Source organism: Gymnoscopelus microlampas (genome assembly GCF_963454915.1).
Source record: "Gymnoscopelus microlampas genome assembly, chromosome: 20".
NCBI classification, from domain to species: domain Eukaryota; kingdom Metazoa; phylum Chordata; class Actinopteri; order Myctophiformes; family Myctophidae; genus Gymnoscopelus; species Gymnoscopelus microlampas.
The window spans coordinates 4021818-4048430 of NC_139957.1; the positions used below are offsets into that span (position 1 = coordinate 4021818).

At 42.8% G+C, this 26613-nt stretch overlaps 1 protein-coding gene across 1 annotated transcript in view; it reads left to right on the top strand.

Moving 5' to 3' along the window:
- syne3 (spectrin repeat containing, nuclear envelope family member 3) overlaps positions 1 to 18969 on the top strand; it is a 106632-nt gene extending 87663 nt beyond the window's left edge. Inside the window, exons 18-19 of the mRNA XM_084045241.1 lie at positions 476 to 535; positions 18674 to 18969. Coding sequence (XP_083901367.1) covers positions 476 to 535; positions 18674 to 18868 — 255 coding nt within the window. The 3' untranslated portion in view covers positions 18869 to 18969. The remainder of the gene's footprint in view (positions 1 to 475; positions 536 to 18673) is intronic.
- The last annotated feature ends 7644 nt before the right edge of the window (positions 18970 to 26613 follow it).

Here is a 26613-nt window from a genome sequence, read left to right on the forward strand (position 1 = left end):
CCTAACTGAGAGAGTCCATGTAGATCACAGCTGACAAATATTATATATCATCGGAGCTAATCGGAGCTGCGTCCCATGGACGCACTAGAGTTGTCATGAATGCGTCCTTTCGCAATATGGTGCGTCAGCGACGCAGGACGCAGGCCTACGAGCATCTCTGCGTCTGTTTAAAGTATTGATTCATGTAAAATGATTTTGACGTGCCAATCAATAAAATCAATATCACTCAAAGAAAACATTGATGAGACCCTGAACACGTGGACACACTTTGAATGGACAGATCTGCCATGTTGTGTGTTTACATTCCCCCCCTGTCTGCTACAGTGGAATTAGTGAGGGTTGTGTGTGTGTGTGTGTGTGTGTGTGTGTGCACTGAATAATTAGTAGACTTCATGCTGAACAGCATGTACTAAAATAGCCGTGGAACATAACTTTGCATATTATTGACTGGGGTATGTTTGTGTTTCCTCTGCAGGGTGTTGCCAGTAAGGAGGGACACACGAAGGCACTAAAGGCACAGCAGCACGTACAAAAGGTACATATAACTGCCATACTCATATGTAATACTGATCCATCCAACACCAGTTGAACACATTAACCCCGGCGTCCCTATTATGGGCATATGCCAACAAAAAATACATTTCTTTTTTTTTTTAATCCCAAATGTTCACATTTTTTTTAGATCTTCTATTTTTGCTATTCATCATACAACAAAGTATATAGGGCTTAAAGGAGACACACCATGAATTTAAAAAAAAAATGATATTTAATATCATATGGTGTATGTCCCTCAAACCATTTTCAAAAGGTTTGAGCCTAAATCAACACTCAGATATACTCATCCCAAGTCAATTCTCTCAGGCTTATAAAGCACTTTCAGCTGCAATACCAAAACGTCCTGTTGGGCAGAGGGGTGCTACTGAGCAAATTCTGTCTGTCAAAATACATGGGCAGAATGGTTCGTGATGTAAGCAAAAATGCCATTCTGAGATGGCCTGTTCAGACACGCCCATTCTGAAATTCTCTGAAATGAGAATGAATGGATTGCTGATCTTGAGTAAATGTACTTAGTTACTTTACACCACAGCTCAGAATGCATATCTACTTCGACACATTGTGAGCTTGTAGATCTGATATTTTTGGGCGGGGAAATCCGTCCACGGACAGAGCCAACTCAGGTCTGTTTCACAGTCGGATTTAAGCTGTTAAGTGTTAAAGTCTTGATTGCGTGACAAACTACATTCCTAAATGTCTTCCAGTATTTAGCAATCTTGTGACATCTGTCCAGGTTAAAATAAGCAAAAGGGGTAAAATGTCACAGCACGTGCTATAAAGCTACACTTTGAAATCTCCCAGAGGGGTCTGGAGAACCAGCCATCTGACACGACCCCGCTTGGCACCAAGTCAAGGCTACTGAGCAACCCCCCCCCCCCCCCCCCCCCAAAAAAAAAGCCCTGTTAATTTAGCAGGCAGTGGAGTGTTGCACGATGGGATTAAGGAATGCCAACCATCCCCCCTCGCCCCTTTGTCACCCTGCCTGACCCCTGTGCTCACCCGGCTGAAGCCAAACTGCACAAAACCACAGCCTACCCTGCGGTTTCTTTCAGTGGTGTAAAGTAACCCAAGTACTTTTACTCAAGTACAATTTTGAGATATTCTCACTTTAACTGGAGTACTTCCCAATGTTCCAATACTTTTACTTCTACTCCACTACGTCTCAGAGGCAAATGCTGTACTTTTACTCCGCTACAATTATTTGAAAACTTTAGTTACTTTGTAGATTTTGATTAGTATTACAAAACATACTTTAAACACTTCAGCCATATGCATAGTTTAGGCTACTTGAAAATAGCCGATCTACAAGCTCACAATGCGTCGCTTTGCGACGCATTGTGAGCTTGTAGATCGGCTATTTTCAAAGCATGTTTATACATTTGGAAACTTGTGAAATGGGATTTTCTACAAAATGAGTACTTTTACTTTCAGTATTTGAATGTGAATTTTGTACTTTTACTCAAGCAAATTGTGAATTCCGGACTTTCACTTGTAACAGAGTATTTCTACATTGCAGTATTGATACTTTAACTTAAGTACACCATGTGAGTACTTTTTCCACCACCAGTTTCTTTTTACTGACAGGACTTTCTCTTCGTGCTAGTTTTGATCACATGGGTGTTTCTTGACAAGGGAGAATGACCGAAAGACTTAATTGTTCTCTCAAGATCAGCAAATCCTCTGCTAATCTTTCGTTTTTAGTCTAGAAAGAAACGCACAAAAGGCTGGTTTTAGCGACTCAGCTTTGACTTTGATCTTTTTTTTCCCTCAACCAGTCTCTCATCAGAGAAGTGTATAAATAAGAGAGATGCATTTGTTGTATGCACTCACAGATGCATTGCAGACACACTAGGAGACTAAAAATATATTGCTAACGCGTACAGAATTGGCCCTGCAGCTGCACTGATTCTCATAGGAGGTTAAAGAAAGGAAACATGGCTATCCCCACTAGATTGCCGTTGCCTTTTAAAACATTCTCTAGGTCTGACATAGGGATGAAACGGTTAATCGATTCAATCGAATATACATTTCATATTTTTGTGTGTGAAAATAGCCAATCTACGAGCTTACAACATGCGACGCGTCAGCTTGTAGATCGGCTATTTTCAAAATGTTTGTACGTATTGCACATATTAACAAAAAATGTACTTGTTGTTTATTCGATTAATTTGCAAAAGTAGTGGATAGAATAGTCAACAAAGAGAGGCACGGTGGCGCAGTCGGTAGCGCTGTCGCCTCACAGCTAGAAGGTCCTGTGTTCGATTCCCGCCGGGGACGCTGTGGGCGCTGGGGGGGGCGTGTTCTCTCCGCCGCGTCATCAGTGCCCATACCCTAGGTGGGGTTGGCGAAAGGGCCGACTCTGTGTGGAGTTTGCATGTTCTCCCCGTGTCCCCTAGGGTAGGTACCCTCACAAAAAACATGCAGTAATCCTGGTCTCTACACTGCCTCCCCCATGACAGCCACATGACACGCGCTACGTCCTCCCGGGGGAAACTCCCCCCCCTGTCAGGTGATAAGAAGCGGCTTGCTAGCTCCTCATGCATTGAAGGAGGCATGAGCTCGGCTCCTGGCTCTCCCTAGGCTGGCAGAGGGAGTGTAGCGCCCAGGATTACTTAGACAATTGGCACTGGGTGAAAATGTTGTTACAAAATCGTGGGATAAAAATTTAGAAAACTAAAAAGTATAGTCACAAAGGAAATGCTCGATAGTTGCAGCGTTAGTCTCACAAACTATAATTGCTCCTATCAGTAGGACAAGTTTGCCACGAAATGTTTTCTGCCCTGATGAAACAGAAACTCCTACACAGGGTGTAGGAGTTTCATAAATAGTGAGAAAAAGTGTTTTTTAGCGTTATTTTTGAGAGCGGAACGGAACATATCGTTGTTGTCGGGCAGAAACCTCGTCTCCATATTCTAACTTTTTGTGTTTTTGTGTGTAAGTAACGCCCCTACTTGGTCCTACTACAGCGTCACACAAAAGCATCAACAGTAGCAGATCCGCAAGCTCGTTTCGATCTTGTGGATCTGCTACTTTTGATGCTTTTGAATTTGAATCCTGAAAAGTAACAGTCTTGGAGATGTGAGGTTTCCACCCGACGGAGACGATATCTTTGATTCCTGCTGTGGGGTTTTCCGGCGGCCCATGCGGTCCCCGGCACTTGGACCGTTTCCCAGTTGGTCCACTTAAACCCCGACTGTAATAGCGGGCCTTTTCTTTTCGCTATTTGAATTGACGCGTTAGACACGCTTCTGGCCTCTCGTATGCTGCCAACGCGTGCATAAATGGTGAAGACCGGCGAGGAGGGAATGCCATGCGTGTGTATACTCTGGACTGAAAGGCTGGTTCAGAAAGCAGCAGCACAGTAGAATGGCCGGGCTCCCCCGCTAAGACAAAATCCAGACGCTTGAGCCGGAAAACTATTCTATTTTGATTTGTAACGCCGTGTATTGTGAGTGGACACCATTAGTGGCCACTGCAGTACATTACAATCTGTCAGTTCTCTGAGAAGGAGAGGCCGGATGTGGATCCATGTCAAAAATCCTTCCGGTCGGCCGCTCCAATGTTATCTCCTTGACTAAAAGCTTAATATCTCCATTTCTTTTTAACGTGGTGGAAGCGAGCCGTTTTAGATCGGCGACCACTCTGCAATGGAGGATCGCGTTAGAAATATTATTGTTCCAGGCGTTAGTCGGGACCCTCCGCCGTCTCGCACGCACGCTCTGTTTACATGCACTTCAGCGTCGGGGCTTCTACAGCACGAAACGTATCAACGTAAGTGGATGGAAGATATGCAGGCACTGAACGTACCCTATTTTAATAAACCTCTGGCACACAATGTGTTAAGACTGGGAAAGCATCTGTCATTTTAGATTTTAACCACTTTAACCATTAGCTTATGCTTTGGCTTTTCTAAAATAGCATGTTGTAGATCTGCTATTTGAACACTTTTGCAGATCTTTGAATATATATATATATATATATATTTTTAAAGCAAACATTTGTAACTCAAATCTTTGCTTCTGGGGATTCTACAAATGTACAAAATGATATGTGTTTGGCCGCGAACCCCCATCTCAAAATATGTTGTTCCAGGGACCCCCCAGAAGCAAAGATTTGAGTTTAAAAAATTTGCTTTAAAATATATATATATATATATATTAAAAGACTTGCACAAGTTTTCCCTAGGGGCTTGTTTCCATTGGATCATTGAACTCAATTCATCAATAAGGCATACAATACGATACGTATGTCTGTAAAAGCTCCAGTTGCACCAAAGGGTATGTTTACAGAAAGAAGGAGAGGGGGCGGAAGACAGAGGACGCTACTACCAAGGCGTTCTTGGAGTGTTCTACTAAGCCCAATTGTACGGTGAGATCAGCCATTCTTTTAGGGGACATCTACATTCAGTGTAGTGGCTAAACAGGGGGAAATACCTACAAACAAATCTATGCCTATAGCCTTGGAATCCAATCAGATCACTGGCCCCAATATGAATGCTACAGACTTTGAATTGGTTCTGCAATGCGGTCACCTATCGTGAAGCAAAATTATATTCTGCCACTGTGCGTGCGTGTGTGTGTGCGTGTGCGTGTGCGTGTGTGTGTGTGTGTGTGTGTGTGTGTGTGTGTGTGTGTGTGTGTGTGTGTGTGTGTGTGTGTGCGCGCGCGCGCGTGTGTGTGTAATCTCTCTCACAGTCTTGTCTACCATGTCTTAATCAACTCTGTCCCTCCTGTGCACACACGCTACAATGAACTGAGGGGTCAAATGTCAAATCTGACACACACACACACACACACACACACACACACACACACACACACACACACACACCTACCTTTGCACCACAATGTTTGTATTGAGTCATGCAGAGTTTCACTTCCTCTTTCACCCACAGTATTGACCTGGCTCCTGCTGTGCAGTGTTGTAGTGCTGTTTATAGAACTGTTGCATTACAGTTTAATTAACGTCGCACTTAATTAGTTCCTTTTGGAATGTTTCGTTGTCACATTTCAAAAGTCAGTCAGGCCTGCAGTCATTGTGCATTTCATTCTGAGCCTCACAAACTAATGATGCAATCTTTGTTTTTTGTATTGACCACACGAACCCCGGCATTCCTTCTAACATTCCGCCAAAAAAACAGCTGATCTTCAAGCTCACAACGCATTGCGATGCGTTGTGAGCTTGTAGGTCGGCTATTATAGGCTGATATATTTGGTGTTGAGGAGAAACAAGGAGCGGACCAGCATAGAGCCCAAGGGGACTCCTGGTCAGTTTAAGTATGTAGGGTTTAATAGGTTAAATTGCAGCATTCCTAAAGGTCTGCAAAAAAGGCTTCATGACACAAACACAGATTCTCTCTCTCTCTTTGTCTCTGTCTCTCTCCCAGCGTCTCTCTAAGCATCTCTCTCTCACCCTCTCTTTACGTCTCTATCTCTCTCTATCTCCTGCTCTCTCTCTCTCTCTCTCTCCCTCCCTCTTTAAGTCTCTCTACCGCCCTCTCCGCCATCTCCTTATCCCTCTCAGTCGACAGCCTTGCAACAAGTGTCGAGTGTTACCTAGAGATCTGAACATTTAAGAAGGCCTCCTCCTTAACACCACCAGCTCTACTAGGCTCTATTAAAGGTCATGGGCTCGTCTCAATGTGAACGCCCTCGTTGCAAAACCCCAGACTGACCCAGGAGTCCACATAATAGTGACGCATCGCCACAATCAGGGTGATGGGATCTGAACTCCTCTCATAATCCACAGGAGAGATGCATGGCTGGTATTTAATTAGGCTCCAAGTGGAAAGCACATTAACCCATTAAGACCGGGAACGCATCTGTCATTTTTACGATTTCTTTGGCTATTCAAAAATAGCAGATCTACAAGCTTATAGCGCGGCACCGAGTGCCGCACTATGAGCTTGTAGATCTGCTATTTATTTTTTAAATCGTGGACATTTTGTGCAAATCTTTAAATATATATATTTTTAAAGCAAGCATTTGTAAAATATTTTGTCCCAGGGACCGCCCACAAGCAAAGATTTGAGTTACAAATGTTCGCTTTAAATACAGTATATATTAGTTGGGTCATTTATGGCACTTCCGTGACCGCGGAGAGCGAAGGTCCGTTTCTCAATGGATTTGTCATCTAGGAGGGTTATTAAACAAATTTAGCCGGGGTGTCTTTTTTAAAACGGCGGGGAAAATTTGTGGGAGACCAAAATCCAAAATGGCTGCCGTGAAAATGAACTTTTTAATGGTTTGACCTACAATGATGCACAATACATGGTTTCAGAGCATATTTTGGTCAAGGAATACATATATGGTGTTTATATAATGATTTGACCTATTGTCGACCTTCAAATGCAAGATGGCTGCCAATTATGAGCTCAAAAGGGGAGTTTTTTCAAAATCGTCACAGAGCCTTCATATTAGGCTCAAATGAAAGCTCTGCTCATGATGAGTTGAATAATATACAGTATAAGTACACAGAAGTAATCTCTGAGGTCAATAAAGTCAATGTTTGTGTGTAAACAGCAGTTGCTGATTTGCGGTTTCCCATTAAATAGGGTAGGCTACTGAGAATATGGTGTCCAGTTCATCCCATCACATTTTCATAATGAACCAAAAATAAATGAGCTCTATTAGCCTAACATAAAATAGTATTCTGTATGCAAAGCTAGAAAGGTTAGTTGCTTGAGGTGAATTTAAAGGTCAACTCATATGTCACCCTTATTTTGTAGTATTGCTCCCAGTGTTTCCTGTCTGCCTAGTTACTTTTACCTGCCTTGTCTAACCAGTCTTGTGATTTTGTCAGTGTTTCCACCTGTGTCCTCCTAGTCCCCCAGCCTATCCCAGTGTTGATTGTCAGGTGAGTTCACCAGCTTCACCTGTGTCCTGTTAATCCCTGTATATTTAAACCCTGTGTTTGTACTGTGGTCTTGTTGGTCTGTAGTCATGTGAGGTGAGGTTTTTAGTTGTTGTTCTTTGTGCTCAAGAATCTTGTACATTAGAGCGTCTCCCATTCCAGATCCCTTGAATCGCTTGTAGATGGCATAGATGTAGGACATCAGCTGGTGGAAAGTTACGAGGATTGGGAGGATGTCCTTGAACATTTCTGGATTCTCCGCCTTGAGCTGAGTGAACGTCTTGTAGGTGGGCAGGTGACCAACAAGAAAGGAGAATGGAATATTCTTCTGCCGCATGGCCTCCACATGTTTCACCATTATGTCATTCACCACTGACTTGCTTGGAGGTTCATTGTATGTTGTGTGGTAATTAGGCATGCTCTTGTTGGGTGGTGGATGACAGCAGGACTGGGCACCACTGTATCCTGGAACTCGCTGCTCTTCAGGTGGTTGTCTTCTGCCATGATTGTCTACACGAGACAGTGCATGTACAGAGCGAGCACGCTGCGGAGCTGACCCATCCACTGGTGGATCTACCCTGGGACAAGCAGGTGACTCACTCTTGCTACCAGGGGGGCATCTGTACTGGCAAACCTTTGTCAGTTCTGTATACTTCTGCTTTAGCTGTGCAGAGATTTCCTTCTTCTTGGTGAGCGTTTCAGCAGTCTCTTCGCCTGGTTTCTTTTCATAGCTCTCTGGCTGCATGTACATGACATTTGTTCGATGGACTGCTGTAGAGTCACCTGTCATAGTGTCAATCTTGAAGTCGTCATTGTCGATGATCGCGATAGCTGGCTTGCTGTCTGCGATCTCGTGTGGGCAGGTTGCTGATGCCTCCACATCCAGAGCCCAATGGTCATAGAGGAACAGTGTGTCTGCAAAGCTGATGCAGACACCGCTCTTGTGCAGAGTGTCTACCAGATCTTTACCCCTTGTCATGCCATGGACATTTACTCCCAGATTGCTCGCTCTGTGATACATGCACTGTCTCGTGTAGACAATCATGGTACAAGACCACCACCTGAAGAGCAGCGAGTTCCAGGATACAGTGGTGCCCGGTCCTGCTGTCATCCAACACCCAACAAGAGCAAGCCTTATTACCACACAACATACAATGAACCTTCAAGTAAGTCAGTGGTGAATGACATCATGGTGAAACATGTGGAGGCCATGTGGCAGAAGAATATTCCATTCTCCTTTCTTGTTGGTGACCTGCCCACCTACAAGACGCTCACTGAGCTCAAGGCAGAGAATCCAGAAATGTTCAAGGACATCCTCCCAATCCTCGTACCTTTCCACCAGCTGATGTCCTACAGTACATCTATGCCATCTACAAGCGATTCAAGGGCTCTGGAATGGCAGACACTCTGGTTACAGCAGGGGTAGTCGTGGAGGGGTTGGTAGACCAAGCACTACGAGGAAAGCACTACAGACAGGGCGTGCTGTGCATCCTGCTCTGGCGAGAGGTTCTTATCCAAAATCACTTCCACCTCCAAGATTCTTGAGCACAAAGAACAACGACTAAAAACCTCACATGACAAAGGTCTACAGACCAACAAGAACACAATGCAAACACAGGGCTTAAATAGACAGGGATTAACAGGACACAGGTGAACTCAACTGACAATCAACACTGGGATAGGCTGGGGAACTAGGAGGACACAGGTGGAAACACTGACAAAATTACAAGACTGGTTAAGGCAGGTAAAAGTAACTAGGCAGACAGGAAACACTGGGAGCAATACTACAAAATAAGGGTGACAAATGAGTTGACCTTTAAATTCACCTCAAGCAACTAACCTTTCTAGCTTTGCATACAGAATACTATTTTATGTTAGGCTAATAGAGCTCATTTATTTTTGGTTCATTATGAAAATGTGATGGGATGAACTGGACACCATATTCTCAGTAGCCTACCCTATTTAATGGGAAACCGCAAATCAGCAACTGCTGTTTACACACAAACATTGACTTTATTGACCTCAGAGATTACTTCTGTGTACTTATACTGTATATCATTCAACTCATCATGAGCAGAGCTTTCATTTGAGCCTAATATGAAGGCTCTGTGACGATTTTGAAAAAACTCCCTTTTTGAGCTCATAATTGGCAGCCATCTTCATCATTTGAAGGTCGACAATAGGTCAAATCATTATATAAACACCATATATGTATTCCTTGACCAAAATATGCTCTGAAACCATGTATTGTGCATCATTGTAGGTCAAACCATTAAAAAGTTCATTTTCACGGCAGCCATTTTGGATTTTGGTCTCCCACAAATTTTCCCCGCCGTTTTAAAAAAGACACCCCGGCTAAATTTGTTTAATAACCCTCCTAGATGACAAATCCATTGAGAAACGGACCTTCGCTCTCCGCGGTCACGGAAGTGCCATAAATGACCCAACTATATATATATATTCAAAGATTTGCACACATTTTCACGATTTTTCAAAAACGGCAGATCTACAAGCTCATAGCGTGTCACTCGGTGCCGTGCTATGAGCTTGTAGATCTGCTGACAGAGATGCGTTCCCGGTCTTAATCGGTTAAACCCTGGCATCCCTATTTAGAGCAAATCTTCAACAAAATTATTTTTTTTGTCAAAAATAGCTAAGATAGCCAATCCGCAAGCTCACAACGGGTGTGAGCTTGTGGCTATTACTGATACTTATCATACTATGAAGTGCACCATTCTCTGTAAACCCTAGAGATGGTTGTGTGTGAAAAGTTCCTGAAATACTAAGACCAGTCCATTTTTGCACCAACAACCATCAACCAAAGTCACTTAACCCATTAAGACCTGGAACTGTGTCATTTTTAGATTTGAGCTAAAAAGCATTATTTTACACTTACGGCTATTCAAAAATCGTGAAAATGTGTGCAAATCTTTGAAATGTATATATATTTTTAAAGAGAACATTTTTAACTCAAATCTTTGCTTCTGGGGGTCTCTGTAACAAAATATTTTGATGGGGGGTCTGCGGCCAAATACATATCATTTTGGGGGTCCTTGACATGAAAAAGATTGAGCACCACTGATATAGAAATGTTCGTTTTTTCAGAAAACTGTTGGGATTTAGGAGACATGTAGAATCGGCTTCAGGTCTCAATGGGTTAAATCACCTTTCTTCCCCATTCCGTATCTGCATTGCATTCGGGACAGGCATACCGAACAAAGTGTGCGCCACACAGGGCGTGAAGAGGTTAACCGAGCCCCCTTTCTCATATTCCCAGTCTGTCGTAGTGTGCATCCTGTTTGGTTTGGTTACCTGGGTGATTCCAGTTTGCAGAAAGGGAAAGAACACTTCATCAAAGTCTCTGTACAGCTCCCCCTCCTCCTCCTCCTCCTCCTCTCTCACACCTCTCATCTGGCTGTCAGGAGTGGAGCGTTGGTGGGGTATATGAGGAGGCGTGGAGAGCCGCTACAGAATGACTCTGTGACAGTGGATGGGGGGTCATGGTTTAATGTAGTGTGGGTTAGCGCTAAGCTGCCTCGCTCCACCGGCCTCTCTCACCACCACCACCACAGCCCCGGGCTATAATTATGTCCAATATATCCAAAAAGACTCATACCGGTAGTCATTTAATTATTGTATTACGCCAAATTAATTATTGAACTATCTGAAATTTCTCGTGATATGTCAAATGCGTTATTGAAAATATCTGCAACGTCCTATTTGCATTGTATCTTAAAATAATCCACCGACTATGTACTTCTATTTGCCTTTTTCACTTTTTCCTTTGTATGGAAAATGTGAGAAACACGATTTGGCGGAGCTAGCAGACACAGTTGAGCCAGTGCAGCGAATAGTAACATTCTGTGTGGATTTGATCGGCGATTTCGGGCGCCAATGACGATGATTTCAGATATTATTTTGAGTTTGAGAAAGTCGGGACTGCATCCAGGGAATTGTATTTCCACGAGGACATTTTGGTCAGAGGGAGCAGTGATATGATCTGGTGGATGTCTTTACTGTAGTGTAGTGTAGCGGTGAAACTGAAGGCCATTTTGACAGATGACAGAGGGGGGAGCATAAGAAAGAACGGAAGAGTAAGGGGCCAAGCACCGAGCCCTGGGGGGGCGGGGGACCTTGGGAGAGAGGAGCAGTGGATAATTTACAGTTGTCAATGCCGATGTACTATTTTCATGGACTGTCCACATCGAGGACAATAACCATAACTATAAAGATATTGTTTTAACCCATTAAGACCTGGAACGCATCTGAGTCACTTTAGATTTCTTTGGCTATTCAAAAATAGCAGATATACAAGCTCATAGCGCGGCACCGAGTGCCGTGCTATGAGCTTGTAGATCTGCTATTTTTTTTAAAATCTTGAAAATATATATTTTTTAGATTTTTTAAGAATCGCCTCAGGTCTTAACACATTGACTGCCTGAATTATTTTCACTGCCTATTGTTATTCATGCCAGAGATTTTTCAATGAAAAAAGAAAAGTACTCAGGAGCCGAGATACAACATTTTAAAATTTTAAAGTTAACAAGGAAGTGGATGAGAGTAAAGATTTTCGAAAATTCATATCTCCTTGGTCTTTGGGTCAAATAAAAAAAAAAAAAAGTAAAAAAAAAAACTTTTAATTTTTTGCTAAAATCGAGTTAACTCGATCTTGGCAGGCAAGTGATGAAAAGCTAAAAATCGAGTTAACTCGATCTAGGCAGTCAATGTGTTAATGGGTTGAACATTTTTCTCAACTCAAGTGGATGGCAGAGTCCACACCACAACTATAATGCAGACATTGACATAGTTGTACTGGAGCTGTAGTGCTTGGTGTGGACAGCCCTCAGCAGACCGTATTGCCTGTGATGTTGAGGGAGGTTTCAACACATAACACACTGAGGTCAAGGATCATGACAATATTGAATGGCAGTTTTATCAGTCCCCAAGGGGGAGACTAGATTAGCTACCACATAAGGCCAATAATAAGACAGTAATAAAAACCTTTATTTTGTGTTTTTTTTACACCAACCAAAAACATTTAATACTCACTAGCAATGCAATACAACAATACAATATGTACTACATTATGCAATTAAAAGGCTTTACAGCTGCCAGTACAGAATACCTTTACCTGTCTCTGAAAGTGCATTTAAGGCCAGTTTTTTTACGTTCATATCTGGTTCTCCTTTCTGTGATAACCTTCACAGAAGTTGTGGTCAAGCCGATAATGGAGCCTGCTTTTTTAGTCAATTTGTTCCTATTATTTTGCGGTCAGCAAGTGGCGGTTTTCCCCAAGCAAGCCAGAGCATTTTTAAACAGGACAGTAGCCAGGCCAGAAGGCTTTGATAAAACATCTAAAAGTTTTCCTACAAAGTCAAAAAGACCCCAAGTTTCCTGAAGAAACATAACCTGGACTGGCCTTTTTATATGTACTTTCCACTACAGTTTATTATCCACATGAACGCCCGGCTAATTGCAGGACTGGACAATCTCCACCTGATGAGTTTGGATTAAAACAGCTTGTTTTCCCCCCCCAAAAAAAAATCGATGACTAGTTCCTTTGTTTTCCCGATGTCAAGGTTTTAGTAGCTTGTATTACACCGTTGAACAATGTTCTCAGCTTCTCATCTGTAAGCTGACTCGTCGTCATTGGATATGAGGCCAATAAAGGCCGAGTCATCAAAACATTGGACGGGACTGCTCCCCGTGCCTTGTGGTCAGCTGTATACAGTCGAGGTAATTAAAAACGGGCTTAGAACTAGGCCTGCAACTGTCAGTTATTTTCTTATAGCGATTGTTCTATCGATTACTCAATCGAATAGCGGAGAAGCACATTTTTGTCTCCACCTCCACCACGTAGGCGTTGCCGGAGACTATGTTTTCGCCCCTGTCTGTCTGCCCGTCCGTCTGTCTGTGGACAGCTAATCTCCGGCACTGTAGGACCGATCAGCGTGAAACTGTGTACACACTCTCCCTGGAGGCCAGAGCAGGACCTCTGCCCCACATTTTTCACATCGGCCAGGAGCCCGATTTTTGTAAAAAAAAGAGAAAAAAAAGATATTACTCCTACATATTTTGTCCAAACATCACGCAAATTGGTACACATTATCTCGTCATGTGATCGAGTTTGATTTTGTTTGATTTTTCATATGCCATCCTGATTGGCTGAATTGGTGTGGAGTGGCCCATTTTGAACAAAATGCCTCAAATCATGAACGCAGCGTTCCATTGCCGTGAAACTTTGCAACCCTAGGTCATACAATCATAATATTTTTTCACTAGGATTCCTTGAATCATTACGCAACTCCCCAAATAAGCCACACCGCCAATTCCCTCTCCTCCTGCTAAACACCCCTTTTGCTATTATTCCTAGCATACAGATTTTGTCTAGCATACACCTTATCTGTGCAGTCATATGATCAAGACTATTTCTCATATTCCATTCCAATTGGCTATGATTGCGTTCCAAACTTTGCAGGAGTGGTTCATTTTGCGCAAAATTTCACAAATCATGAACGCAGCTCCCGATTGCTGTGGAACTACTCTCACAGTAGGTCACCCCATTTTTCACATCGGCCTCACGGTGGCGCTGCAACAGCCTACTTCACGTTTTGGCCAATAACTCTTGAACCGTAGCTCGTATAATGAAAACATTTTCCCCTGGATTCCTGATTCTCACTCTCCATATAGGCCCTGGACCTTTTGTGTGTTTTCTGCTACTCCTACGGATTATGTTAGAAACTCAAACAAACCGGTGCACATTATCTCTGGGGTCATGTGATCACGATGTATTAGTTGGATTTTTCAGATCCCATTCCAAGTGGCTATGACTGCCTTCCAAAGGGCCCTGGGTAGGCAACCCAGCCTGGCGGACTTTTCTAGTCTTCATTTGCCAATTTGCGTGTGAATTGACGCAAGAATAATGATAGTGGACTAAATCAATTAGGCAGAGTTAGCCAATTGTATCATTCATTATGTTAAATGAATGATATAAATAACTCCTGTGAGCTCGTTTTCCTCGCTCCATGAACCCCTCCATCTCTGAGAAGGGTTGAAGGCATACAGTAGCATATCGTTGTGGGCGTTGCAGCTGTTGTAGATTTGCTGATTAGATGGCATTTACTAACGTTGCTGATAACATAAATTTGCACCGAGGCGAGGCATTTGCGAGCAAGTCGTGCGCATCATCTTAAGGCCCTGTTTATTTATACATGACGTTAAATACATGTACGGATACTTCTGTACCTGCCCTGTCTTTATTTTGTCCGTCTTTGTGCGCGTATTCGCAAGGTGCAATAGTGCAAAGTAGGTGGGCAACCAGACCAACACTCGGAGACAGTTTGTTGAAAGCCTCAAAGGGGCAGTTGTTTAGAACAGTGGTTCTCAAACTTTTTCATGTCAAGGACCCCCAAATCGACACTTATTAACCCGCAGACCCCCATTTGGAAAGATAAGCCAGGGACCCCAATAAGAGAAGATTTATACGGCTTTCTAGCAGTGATTCTCAACCATTTTAATGTCAAGGACCCCCAGTTTGACATGTATTAGGCTACGGACCCCCATTTAATGGCATTTATACCTCTGGGACCCGAATTTATATTATAAAATCAATGTTAATTTAACTCTGAGAGTGTACAAATGGAACCAAATGGACCCGTTAGGGTCCATTTGGTTCCATTTGTACACTCTCAGAGTTACAGAACCATAAGGGTCCATTTGGTTCCTATCCATCATTTAGTTGGGGACCCCCTGGAACCGCCTCAAGTACCCCTGGGGGTCCCCGGACCCCACTTTGAGAACCAATGGTTTAGAATAATGGCACAGAGGTAATGGAGGAGGGCGCCTTAAGGTAAGTAAATAAAGGTCAAATAAACATAGGTGCTTCCCAATCAGGGTTTGTAGCCATGCACATTTCCATGCGTTTCAATCCGTGCACATTGAGGGAAAAGTGCATGGACTGAAACACATCGCAGGCTACATCATTTTAAACACTAAGAATATGGAGGGAGAATAAGTGGAAGTTATCACTTACCGCCTGAGCACCCGTCTGGTCAACGTGGAGAGCCAGTGAATACTGAGGCAGAGATGGTGCTTTGGAACCCCTGGTATGGTGGTCCCTGGAACCCCATACCAGGGGTCCTTCAGAGTGTGAGCTCCCAGCTGGCCAGCGCAGGTGCGTCCAAATCAAGTTGATTGAGGAGGTAGATGGGCAGAGAGTGTCCCTCGATGACTCGTCCCATAGGCTGTGCTCTGCCTCTGTCCCACTGTCTCTCACCGTTGAGGTGCTTACCTGACAGGCGGTTGCCTAGCGACAGTGCGTATATCTTCGGAATGGGAGTAAATATATTGTTGCTGTTGGGTGGAAACCTTGTATGTCCAAAACCGTTCAGTTTTTATTTTTAAAACGTTTTAAAATTGTGAAAACAGCCGATCTACAAGCCCAGAAGACGTCACTTTGTGAACTTGTAGATCTGCTATTTTCACTACTTTTGGGTGACACTCCTGTATGATGAAGTAAGGCATTCATTTACGAAAAACATAAGTTGAAATATGGAGATACAAGGTTTCTGCCCTACAGGAACGATATGTGCCTTTAAAGAATCACTCTAGCTTGGTCAACAGATGGTGGAAAGTACATTTACTCTATAACTGTACTTAAGTACAACTACGAGGTACTACTTGAGTATGCTCATTTTTCAATACAATTATTTTAAAACTTTAGTTACTACTTTGTAGATTTGGATTATTCTTACAAAACGTAGTTTAGCCAATGAATCCCTTTGTTATACTTCAGTTTGTAGAAGTTTTTAAACATTGAGTGCTTTACTTTTGGTAGTAAGTGGATTTTTATGCCAATACTTTTGCACTTTTCGTCAAGTAACATTTTTAATACAGGACTTGTAACAGATTGTTTCTTCATTGTGGTTACTTATACTAAACCGATTGAACCCCAGCATCCAAATTCTGGGAGGGACATTAGGCAAAAATGGCAGATCAACAAGTTATAGATCTGCCATTTTTGGGCGAAGAGATTTGGCAGGAAAAAGAGATCCAAGTACACTTGTTTCTGTAAGAATAGAGGGGGGTTAAGTAACAGAATGAAGCTCTTTGTCCACCACTGCCAGGTGTAATGCGTGTCCATGCCTGCGTCAGTGAGTGTGTGGGCAGTGTGGCTCGTTGGATTCCGGTTGCTAATAAGGCACAGTCTGATGCTGTGCTCAGAGGGTTAACCCATTAAGAGCGGGAACGCTTCTGTGTCGTTTTAAAATAGCAGATGTATAAGCTCATAGGCTTTGAGCTTGTGGATCTGCTATTTTTTGTAAAGAAATCGTGCAAATCTTTCAATATATTTTTATATAATATATTTTTAACTCAAATCTTTGCTTCTGGGGGTCCCTGGAACACAATATTTTGAGACGAGGGGGGGGGCAGGGGGGGACAAATACATATCATTTCGGGTGAAAAAAGGATTTATAAGACATTTGTAGAATCCCCCTGAAGCAAAGATTTGAGTAAAAAAAACTTTAAAAAAAAACATATATTCAAAGATTTGCACACATTTTCACGGTAACAAATAAATAGCAGATCTACAAGCTCGTAGCGCGGCACTCGTGCCGCGCTACGAGCTTGTATATCTGCTATTTTTGAATAGCAAAAAGTATAGAATAAAGGTTATAGCAAAAAACATAAAATCTAAAATGACGCGGTGTGCGTTCCAGGATTGAATGGGTTAAATGCACAATGTGGGCGGTAGTCGTGATTCACTGAATCAGCTACATGTGTCATGAGAGAGACGGGGCCTTCCATTGGGTTAGCTTTATCATTCATCATGATGTTTCTCAGTGTGTGGGTGTGGCCTTTTAGTTGTCCCGGTCTAATTGGTCATTATGTGGTCATCACGTGTCCACCTGCTAGTCTGCTCTGTTTCACAGTTGAGTTGCACGTGTGTGCGCGTGCGTGCAAGTGTGTCTGCACGGGCATGTAATGTTGGTGAGACGCTGTAGTGTGTTAATTTACGAAAAATAATTTCCATACTATTAACTGAATGACTGCCAGAATTATTTCAGATTTTTTGCTGTTTTCTGCCAGAGATTTTTCATTGAAATTAAAAAAGTACTCAGGAGCCGAGATATAGATTTTTAAAGTTTTGAGTTAGCAAGGAAGTGAATAGGAGTCTAGATCTTCGAAAAATCATATCTCCTTGGTCTTTGGGTCAAATTGAAAAAAAAAAATAATAATCTTTTTTTCAATTTTTTCAATAGAACGCATTTATGCGACCTTGGCGGCCAAGTGCGCTATTTAATAGATCGCATTTATGCGTGATTGGCAGAAAATGAGTTAAAACTATAATTACTAGTCCATACCCGTCCGGGCATATGTATGCGCAGAGTTTGGGTTATGCGCTGTGCACAGACAGTATATCAGGGATGGAAAGTGACTTTGTACTTGGTACCTGCAACAGTTCCAACACACACACAGAGAACACACACAAACACTCGCTCATAAACAGTTCCAACACACACACACACGCCACCTGTCACACAAACACACACACACACACACACACACACACACACACACACACACACACACACACACACACACACACACACACACACGGCCGGACCCGTCGCTCCCACAACCTGGAGTAGAACATTGGGATGTGTTTTTTGGAGTAGTTGTGACAATGACGTCGTCATCCTGTCCTTGCGTTGTTGTGGTGTACTTAGCTTGAACGTCTGTTATGTATGAATTGAGCCGACATGCTCTACCCTTTGACTGTTTGCGTAAAGTGATAAAGAGTGCCCCAGATTAGCACCAAATTTGCCGAAAAACGACCAATGATAGAAAAGGACCGATCGTGGGATCCATAAGGAATCGGATCAATAAGCACAATGGATAAGGGGATCAAAATCGATACAAAATATGTCGTTGCTGTTGGGCATAAACCTCTTATCTTTTGTGTTAACTCTTTGTGTTTTTTCATAAATTAACACCCTACTCGATCGTACTACAGCGTCACACAAAAGCATCAAAAGCAGCAGATCTACAAGCTCGAAACGCGGCGCGAAGCGACGCGTTTTGAGCTTGTAGATCTGCTGCTTTTGCATTTTTTTTTTTTTGAATCCTGAAAATTAACTATTTTGGACATTTCCAAAATGTCGATTAGACGACATACTCCCTGAGACGTGCTTTTGCTTGAATCCCTGTGCCTCCTGACTCCTCTGTGTGTGTGTGTATATGTGTGTTTGTGTCTGTCTTGCAGCGGCAGCAGAAGGCTCCGGGCCTCCTCCATCGGGTGTGCCGGGTGGCCCTGCCCCTGTGGCTCCTCTTCATGGCCCTGCTGCTCCTGCTGTCCCTGCTGCCCTTCATGGGCGACGGGGCCAGCTGCTCCCTCACCAACAACTTCGCCCGCTCCTTCAACATCATGCTGCGCTACGACGGCCCGCCGCCCACATAAACCCACCAAAGAGAGAGGACGGATCTTCTGAACCTCTTGTTTATCAACGCGGGGCTCCAGGGACCACCGTACCAGGGGTTCCAAATTGACCCTTAGTAGTCCTGTAACTCTGAGAGTGTACAAACGGAACCTAAACGGACCCTTACGGGTCCGTTTAGGTTCCGTTTGTACACTCTGGATTTGACGGTGTTGATGCCCACACAAAACTGTATCAAGGGGGGTTCCGTGGTCTAATGCAAACTTGGGGGGGGGGGGGTCCTTGAGATAAAAAAAAAAAGGTTGCGAATCACTGTGCGGAACCTCTTGTCATGGCGGACCACCCCTTGCGTAAAGGACCTCACTCGGAGTAATCGCGCGAGCAGCACAACTGAACTCCACATCCCCAGGGTAACAGGAGAGTGGGCACCTCGATGTGAAATTGGCTGTTTTTCCCAAAATGTTGGAAAATATATATATTTGGAAAATGGTCTTAAAGGTAGGGTAAGTGATTTTTTTAAAGCTCTATATTCTGATAGTACTCATTGCTATAGACTGTTTGTTCATTAATAGGAGTCTCCCTGTCTCTTCAGCTCTTTATATAAACAGAAAATACATATTCAGGTAGGTGACAACATTTTAGCCAATCAGGAGAGAGTACCCATTTATCAGCTTCATTTTTATAGTGTTCCAGTTACAATTTGTCTGCTTATATGTTTGTGTCATCACTTCCAATTGCACTTGTTTAATCTGTATCCTGACTGAGTTCTCTATCCTGATTGGATAAAATTGGTATCCCGACCTGAAAATTCATTTTATGTTTAACACATTGACTGCCAATCGCGTAGATCTACGCGAACATATTTAAAGCCGCCACGTGCCAATCGCGTAGATCTACGCCAACTTTTGCAAATGTTTTGATCCACTTCCGTTTCCGGTAGCACCACCGGAAACGGAATTATCCAGGATCCGGTTTTGCCGATCCCGTCGGCCTCCGTTCTAATGACGAAACTGAAACGCCATTTTCTCTTTGTAGTTTTTCTCCTCGCTGATCACTGTTTAACTACAAGATGGCGATTCCGTTTTGCATGGGATTTTCACTGGTCGAAGCAGTCAGATCTCCGCTATGTTTACAAACAGTTTAGAGCTCAATCTTAAGGATTTTAACGAGGTCTATGGCGACGTGAAAAAAACAAAAATAAAACGCTGGCACGGAATATGTTAATAAAGAATATAGAGCTATTTAACACTTATTTTAACCAAAGAAAATCACTTACCCTATCTTAAGTAATCTAAAGTATACATGATTAGAACATGCTTGAATATTTGCCAATTACTGTAAAGCCTAATAATATACAGGTATCTACAATTGCTACAAATTGCTACAAAACTTGTTTATCCAATCATTTTGGCCATAAACAAGAAGTTGTAGGATACATGTAGGGCTAATAATGATGTACTGTGCATGTTCACATCATGTATACTTTACATTACTGCAGACCATTTTTTTCTGATATTTTATTTTGTAACATTTTGGACAAAATAGCCAATTTTAATTGTAACTTGTAATCCATCCGACCGAATCCTCACGCTCATCATAGGGGACTATCTCCTGTAGCAACTGAACCAAAGTCGGCGCTTCCCCTTTCCCTGCTTTCCTCAATCAATCTCGACACGTCATGCAGTTATGCTCCATGGACCGGCAGCTACACAGAAGATCACGTCATATGTCTGTGTCACGTCTCCCTTGGACGAATGCCACGTTGCGTCCCAGACATGTCGGACATTTCCGACATCCTGCGGTCGTTTTAACCCTTTTAAGACCTGAGGCGATTCTTAAAAAAAATCTAAATCATAACGTTTTTTTGAAAAAAATCCAAAAAAAAATGTTCAAGATTTTTCTAAAATAGCAGATCTACAAGCTCATAGCGCGGCACTCGGTGCCGCGCTATGAGCTTGTATATCTGCTATTTTTGAATAGCCAAAGAAACCTAAAGTGACACAGATGCGTTCCAGGTATAAATGGGTTAAAACATGAATACTACTTTTAATACTACTTTTTTTAAAGTGCAGGCAACTTACATTTGTGAAATAGACATTGTTCGGTTGTTGTCCTTGAATTTAATAACAGTTATAGATATTGGTTAATCACATTATAAAGTCAACAAGTAGCTAGAAACCGTTTGCTAGCTAACATTAGCCGTTAAGAGGAGACTGGTTGGATGAAGATGACAACGTGTGAGATGAGTGGAACGCACGGAGGTTAGAGGTTACGGACATTCCAACCAGGAACTTCCGACTTCCCAACATGTCTGAAACACAGCCTAGCTTCAAACCCCTGTGAAGTGATGATGATAACTTTCAACGCCATCAATCAACATAGCGTTGATGTCGCGCAGAAACCCTCTATCTTCATATTTGAACTTTTTGTGTTTTTTTTCCCGTAAAATTAACGCCCTACTTGGTCATACTACAGCGTCACACAAAAGCATCAAAAGTAGCAGATCTACAAGCTCGAAACGTGGCGAGAAGCTTTTGCTATTTTTGAATTCTGAAAAGTAACAGTTTCGGACATATGACATTTCCACCGACAGAGACAATGTACTGTAGACTCCCATCCCAAAAACAGTGTTATCGCCTCTGTAGCACTGCCATACCCTTGGATTTAGGGTTTATAATGCTAATCAGCCAGTGATGAGCCCATCTCCTAGCCAATATACCTACCAGCCCCCTGCACCGGTATATGTTTTTAACAGACAACTTGCCAAGAGAACATTTTCTTGAATCATGAAGAAAGCTCCCATGAAACCTGCGATCGGTGTGGCTTTCGTGAGGAAACCCCTATGACGTTGGACCAAACCAAGTTGGTTGGCCGGTTCACACACAACGCTCCGTTACCCAGCGACATCCGGAGTGTTAGTTGATCCCTGAGACTGTCAAAGATGGAATCATAGCACCTGGTGGCTGCGAGTGTGCCTTTGTGCATGTTGGGCCAATCCACGTACTGTGTGTCAGCAACGCACACTGGCGAGTCAGCAGGTGCACACCATAAGGTACATGTCAAGGTGTGTGAGTGTGTGTGTGTGTGTGTGTGTGTGTGTGTGTGTGTGTGGGGGGGGGGGAGCCCGTGGCTCTCTCCCCACACATTCCTCACAGTTGGTCGTGCAGTGCATCGATGCCGGTCCAGTTGCATTGATGCAGCGCTCCCTCGCTAGGGCTGGATGAAATCGATATAACAATTTATTTCAAACTTCTGCCTCGATTGCAATTAACGAACGATTATGCTCGTCTCTCTCCCACCCTGCAGCCCTTCTGAGAAGATCTCGCACAGTAGCAGCAACGTGTACCAAATCCTCTTCAGTGAAAGGGTGGACAGTAAAGTCTAAATCATGCTCCGTCGCGCAATGGTGTTGCGCGCCGAGAATAGCAGACCTACAAACTCGCAGCTTGTCGCGTCCGCTATTCTCGGCGCGCAATGATGTATGAATCGGGGCGTAAGTCCATTTTTGAAAAAACTTCTTCCTTATTTGCAGAATGTATTTTGACGCACCAAAAATCTACCCCTTTTTTGGGGGGGGGGGGGGGGTTGACCTCTTACGTTGATGGAATGTTTTATTCTTTGACGATAATACTGTAATCTCTTTTTAAGCCTCTCGCTTATTTTGCATGTGAGATATATATTTTTGTGTATAATTTTTTTTATGTGAGCTTATATTCTGCATATGATGCCTTTTTTCGCGCTAACGCCAACTTGATCTGTTACCATTTCAGGACGTAAGAATTGCGCATGTCTTTCACACGTCCATTCATGTGTCAACCTAGTTGAAAGAGCTTCCTAAGATCTTTGAGCCTGAATTTCTTTGGGTTCAGACCTTTTTTTATTCGTTTTTTTTGCATTCAGATAAGGCCTGACTTTTGCCTAGTTGTGCAACACAAATAGCAAATCTACAAGCTCACGTGACTTCAAAGTGGTGACCCGTTGTGAGCTTGCATATCTGCTATATTCGGTGCGCGACACCCGCGCGCAACTAAAGTATAACTCAGGCAGTCTTTGTGTGTAACCTGAGCTTTTGACCATAGAAGGGCTTTTTTTATGAGCTGCTGAGAGCGCTTGGACTTCCTTGAAGGTGCTATTTTGTGTTTGTTGTCCTTCACACTGCCTAAAACCACGTATGAGAACAGCAATTAAAAAGGCCTGAGTCCACCTCAGCTCCCTGACATCTCCTTGGACCGCACAGCACTCACTGTCTACGCTAATCTCTTTTTATAGACGCCGGAGTTTTGAAAACTAGAAATAGCTCCTGTTTCTGGGAGAATGCCCTTTTTTGTGCAAACTCACAAAACCCACAATGGCCTGAACCCTCCCTCTCTCACATTCTCCCACCAACACACACACAGGCTGTCCATTTTTTTTTTCTCTCTTGCTTTGTTTCTTTTTTTTTATGGACTTCACATGTTGCTATGGAAACAGGGGCCAAATAGAGCTCTTTTATTAGGTCACCTCTTCCAGCTTGAACTCTTTGTTCACAGGTTACGGCTCCACAAATACTTTTGGTATGTTATGAATGCAATTACTGCGTCCGGATTCATCGCTCTTTGAGGAATAACTGATAATCACTTTTGTTTGAGGAATTACTTTAAAAGTTTAAAATCCTAATTTATACGTAGCTTTTCAGTCAAAGCTCTGTCACTTTTGGTGAGCGACATGGTCGTATGGCAAAGTATACGTTTACCAGAAGGCAAACGCAATATTTTTACCGCACAGATTTTTCTTTACCGTAGAACAGGGGTCTTCGACGTTTTCAGGCCAAGGACCCCCTAGCTGAGAGAGAAATGAAGCAGGGATCCCCTCCATATTGTATAAAATTGTGTTTTAGTTTAAACTTTTCTGCTGTCTTTTCCCTCTACACCAAACACGTCTTTGCCAAAAAATAGCCGATCTACAAGCTTGTAGATCGGCTATTTTTGGCTAAAGTTCTCCTCAGAAAAGGGATGCTAGGGTTCAAGTGGTTAATGTAAAAAAAATATATATATATATATATATATCACACAAAGATTTGACGGACCCGCTGTAGTAACTCTGAGGACCCCCTAGGGGTCCCGGACCCCCTGTTGAAGACCCCTGCCGTAGAACTATTGCTGAAACTTTTCAGCTTGGCGAAACCACAGCCTCGGAAGAGATGCCCACTCTTTCTGGGTGTTCTTATTTTATTTCATGGAAATGCGCATGGATTATGTACTGTACCATATAAACCAGTGTTAAAGGCATACATATTACATACTGGAACCTCCTATTTATGCTATATGATATAATCTAGTTAATGAACTATAGCTGTGCCATTATCATTAAGTATTTATTCACGGTAAATGACGCTTAGCTTCGTGAACGGCTTAGGTAGAATGTATTTTAATACCTAGCTTCATCAGACGGCTGCATTGGTAGAATGTACTGTACAACAGAAGTGCGACAGTAGGTCCTTAAAACTGTTTTACCCCGTCGGCCGGTAGATAACTACAGTTCCTACTCGGCACTTCTCCTCCTTGCACTGCTGTCGTCCTCATATGCATGTTTCCCTTTAGAAAAGGCTATGCATCCCTTCCCTGACCCCTAACATACATTATGCAAAGTATCACTTGAATCTTCCTTTTTAGGATGGATGAGAAATGGGATATGATGTTGGAATATCATATGAGAAATGCCTTCTAATAGGACAGGGGTCTTCAACGTTTTCAGGCCAAGGACCCCCTAGCTGAGAGAGAGATGAAGCAGGGACCCCCTCAATATTGTATAAAAGTGTGTTTCACAAACTTTCACGTCTTTGCCAAAAATAGCCGATCTACAAGCTCACAACGCCTCGCGCTGCGAGGCGTTGTGAGCTTGTAGATCGGCTATTTTTGGCTAAAGTTCTCCTCAGAAAAGGGATGCTAGGGTTCAAGTGGTTCATGTAAAAAAATATATATCACACAAAGATTTGACGGACCCCCTGTAGTAACTCTGAGGACCCCCTAGGGGTCCCGGACCCCCTGTTGAAGACCCCTGTTCTAATGTACGAAACGATAACATTTCAGGATGGACATTATTGCTTGAATAGACCCAGACATCATTATGCAAATACATCCTGATTAATGTCTCTTTTTCTTTTCCAAAATGGACTTAATAGCACACAGACATGAAGATTGAACATTGAGTCCTATTTGTAAAAATGGTACAGTCTATTTTATTACCTTTAGCAGAATTAATAGAAGTGCTTAAGAGGAATCATGAGAGCTTGTATTTAACCGTTGTTTTTTTTGTTTTTTATCCTGTCGATACTGCAATTAATAAAAAAATGTAAAGCAAACCAACAGAGTCTAAACCAAGCGTGTTAATTGTAGAAAGATGTCCGTGCTGACAGGCTGATGTTGAAACCTGCAATGAGGCATCGCTACCCGACACAACCTCCGCCGGAGTTTCCAGTGTCCCATGAGGGCTTGCGTGAATTATGGGCATCAGTTCCTGTTGCCAGTCAATTCATTTGAGTGATCCGTGTCAGTGAATGATAATGTGGGAACATAAACAGACAGAAAGGGTAATATTATTGGTCTGCCTGCTTCCCTACGACATCCCCCTACACACAGCTGATTCAAATTGATGATCAATGGCTCTAGACACTTGCTCTATTAGCAGTAGCCTAACTCCTGTCCTGTGTTTCGTTCTGACTGGCTGCTGTTGCTAGCTTGACACTCCAGCCTGAATTTTCATTTTGTTTCACTCCCATTATTCACTCTGAAAGCCCTCTCAGCCGTTTTCTGCGATGGGGGCGTGGCCAAAGTGTGACTCTTCAGCGATTGATTCATACTGGATTAACCCAATCCCGATTGGGCCGGGGCCGCCGGTTAGATTTTCAACCGAGAAACCCCCACCTTTTACAGCGTCGCCAGACCCTGAATGCGAGGCTAGCGATTTCAGGGGCTGGAGCCAGGCTATGCTGTTGCTGCTGTGACACCTGCATCTCTGCATGGGGATTAAATGGTGCTTGTTAAGTGACTTCAGCACTTGATAATAAGCATTGGTCATTAATTTGGGTCAGCTGTGTGGAGGGAGATCTTGTACTGTATGGTAAGTAGGCAGACTAATATGACCCTTTTTTCATTTCTGTCAGGTTGTGTTCCCATATTATTGTTGACTGACTTGATCCCTCAAATTAATTGAATGACTGACGACAGGAAGTGATGCCCATAATCTGACACCTAAAAAAAAAAAAAAACGTACTAGTTAAGTAAAAGTATCAATACTGTAATGTAGAAATACTCTGTTACAAGTAAAAGGCCTGTGTTCGAAATGTTACTTGAGTAAAAGTACGAAAGTGTTACAGTAGCATCAAACACTGGTACTTGGTATTTTAAGTATTAAGTACCAAGTATTTAAGTACATACTGAAAGTACCAAAAGTAAAAGTAGTAAAATGTATCGAAATAGCAGATCTACAAGCTCACAACGCGTCGCAAGTGTGAGCTTGTAGATCGGCTATTTTTAAATAGCCTATATATAAAACAGGGCTATAGTGGTTATTGTATGTTTTATAATATAATAATATATATCTGCAAAGTAACTAGTAACTAAATAATTGTAGTGGAGTACAATATTTTCCTCTGAGATGTAGTGGAGTAGAAGTAAAAGTATAGACAATTGGAAATACTCCAGTAAAAGTAAAAGTACCTCAAAATTGTACTCAAGTACTGTACTTGAGTAAATGTACTTAGTTACTTTACACCACTGATTTTGCAGGG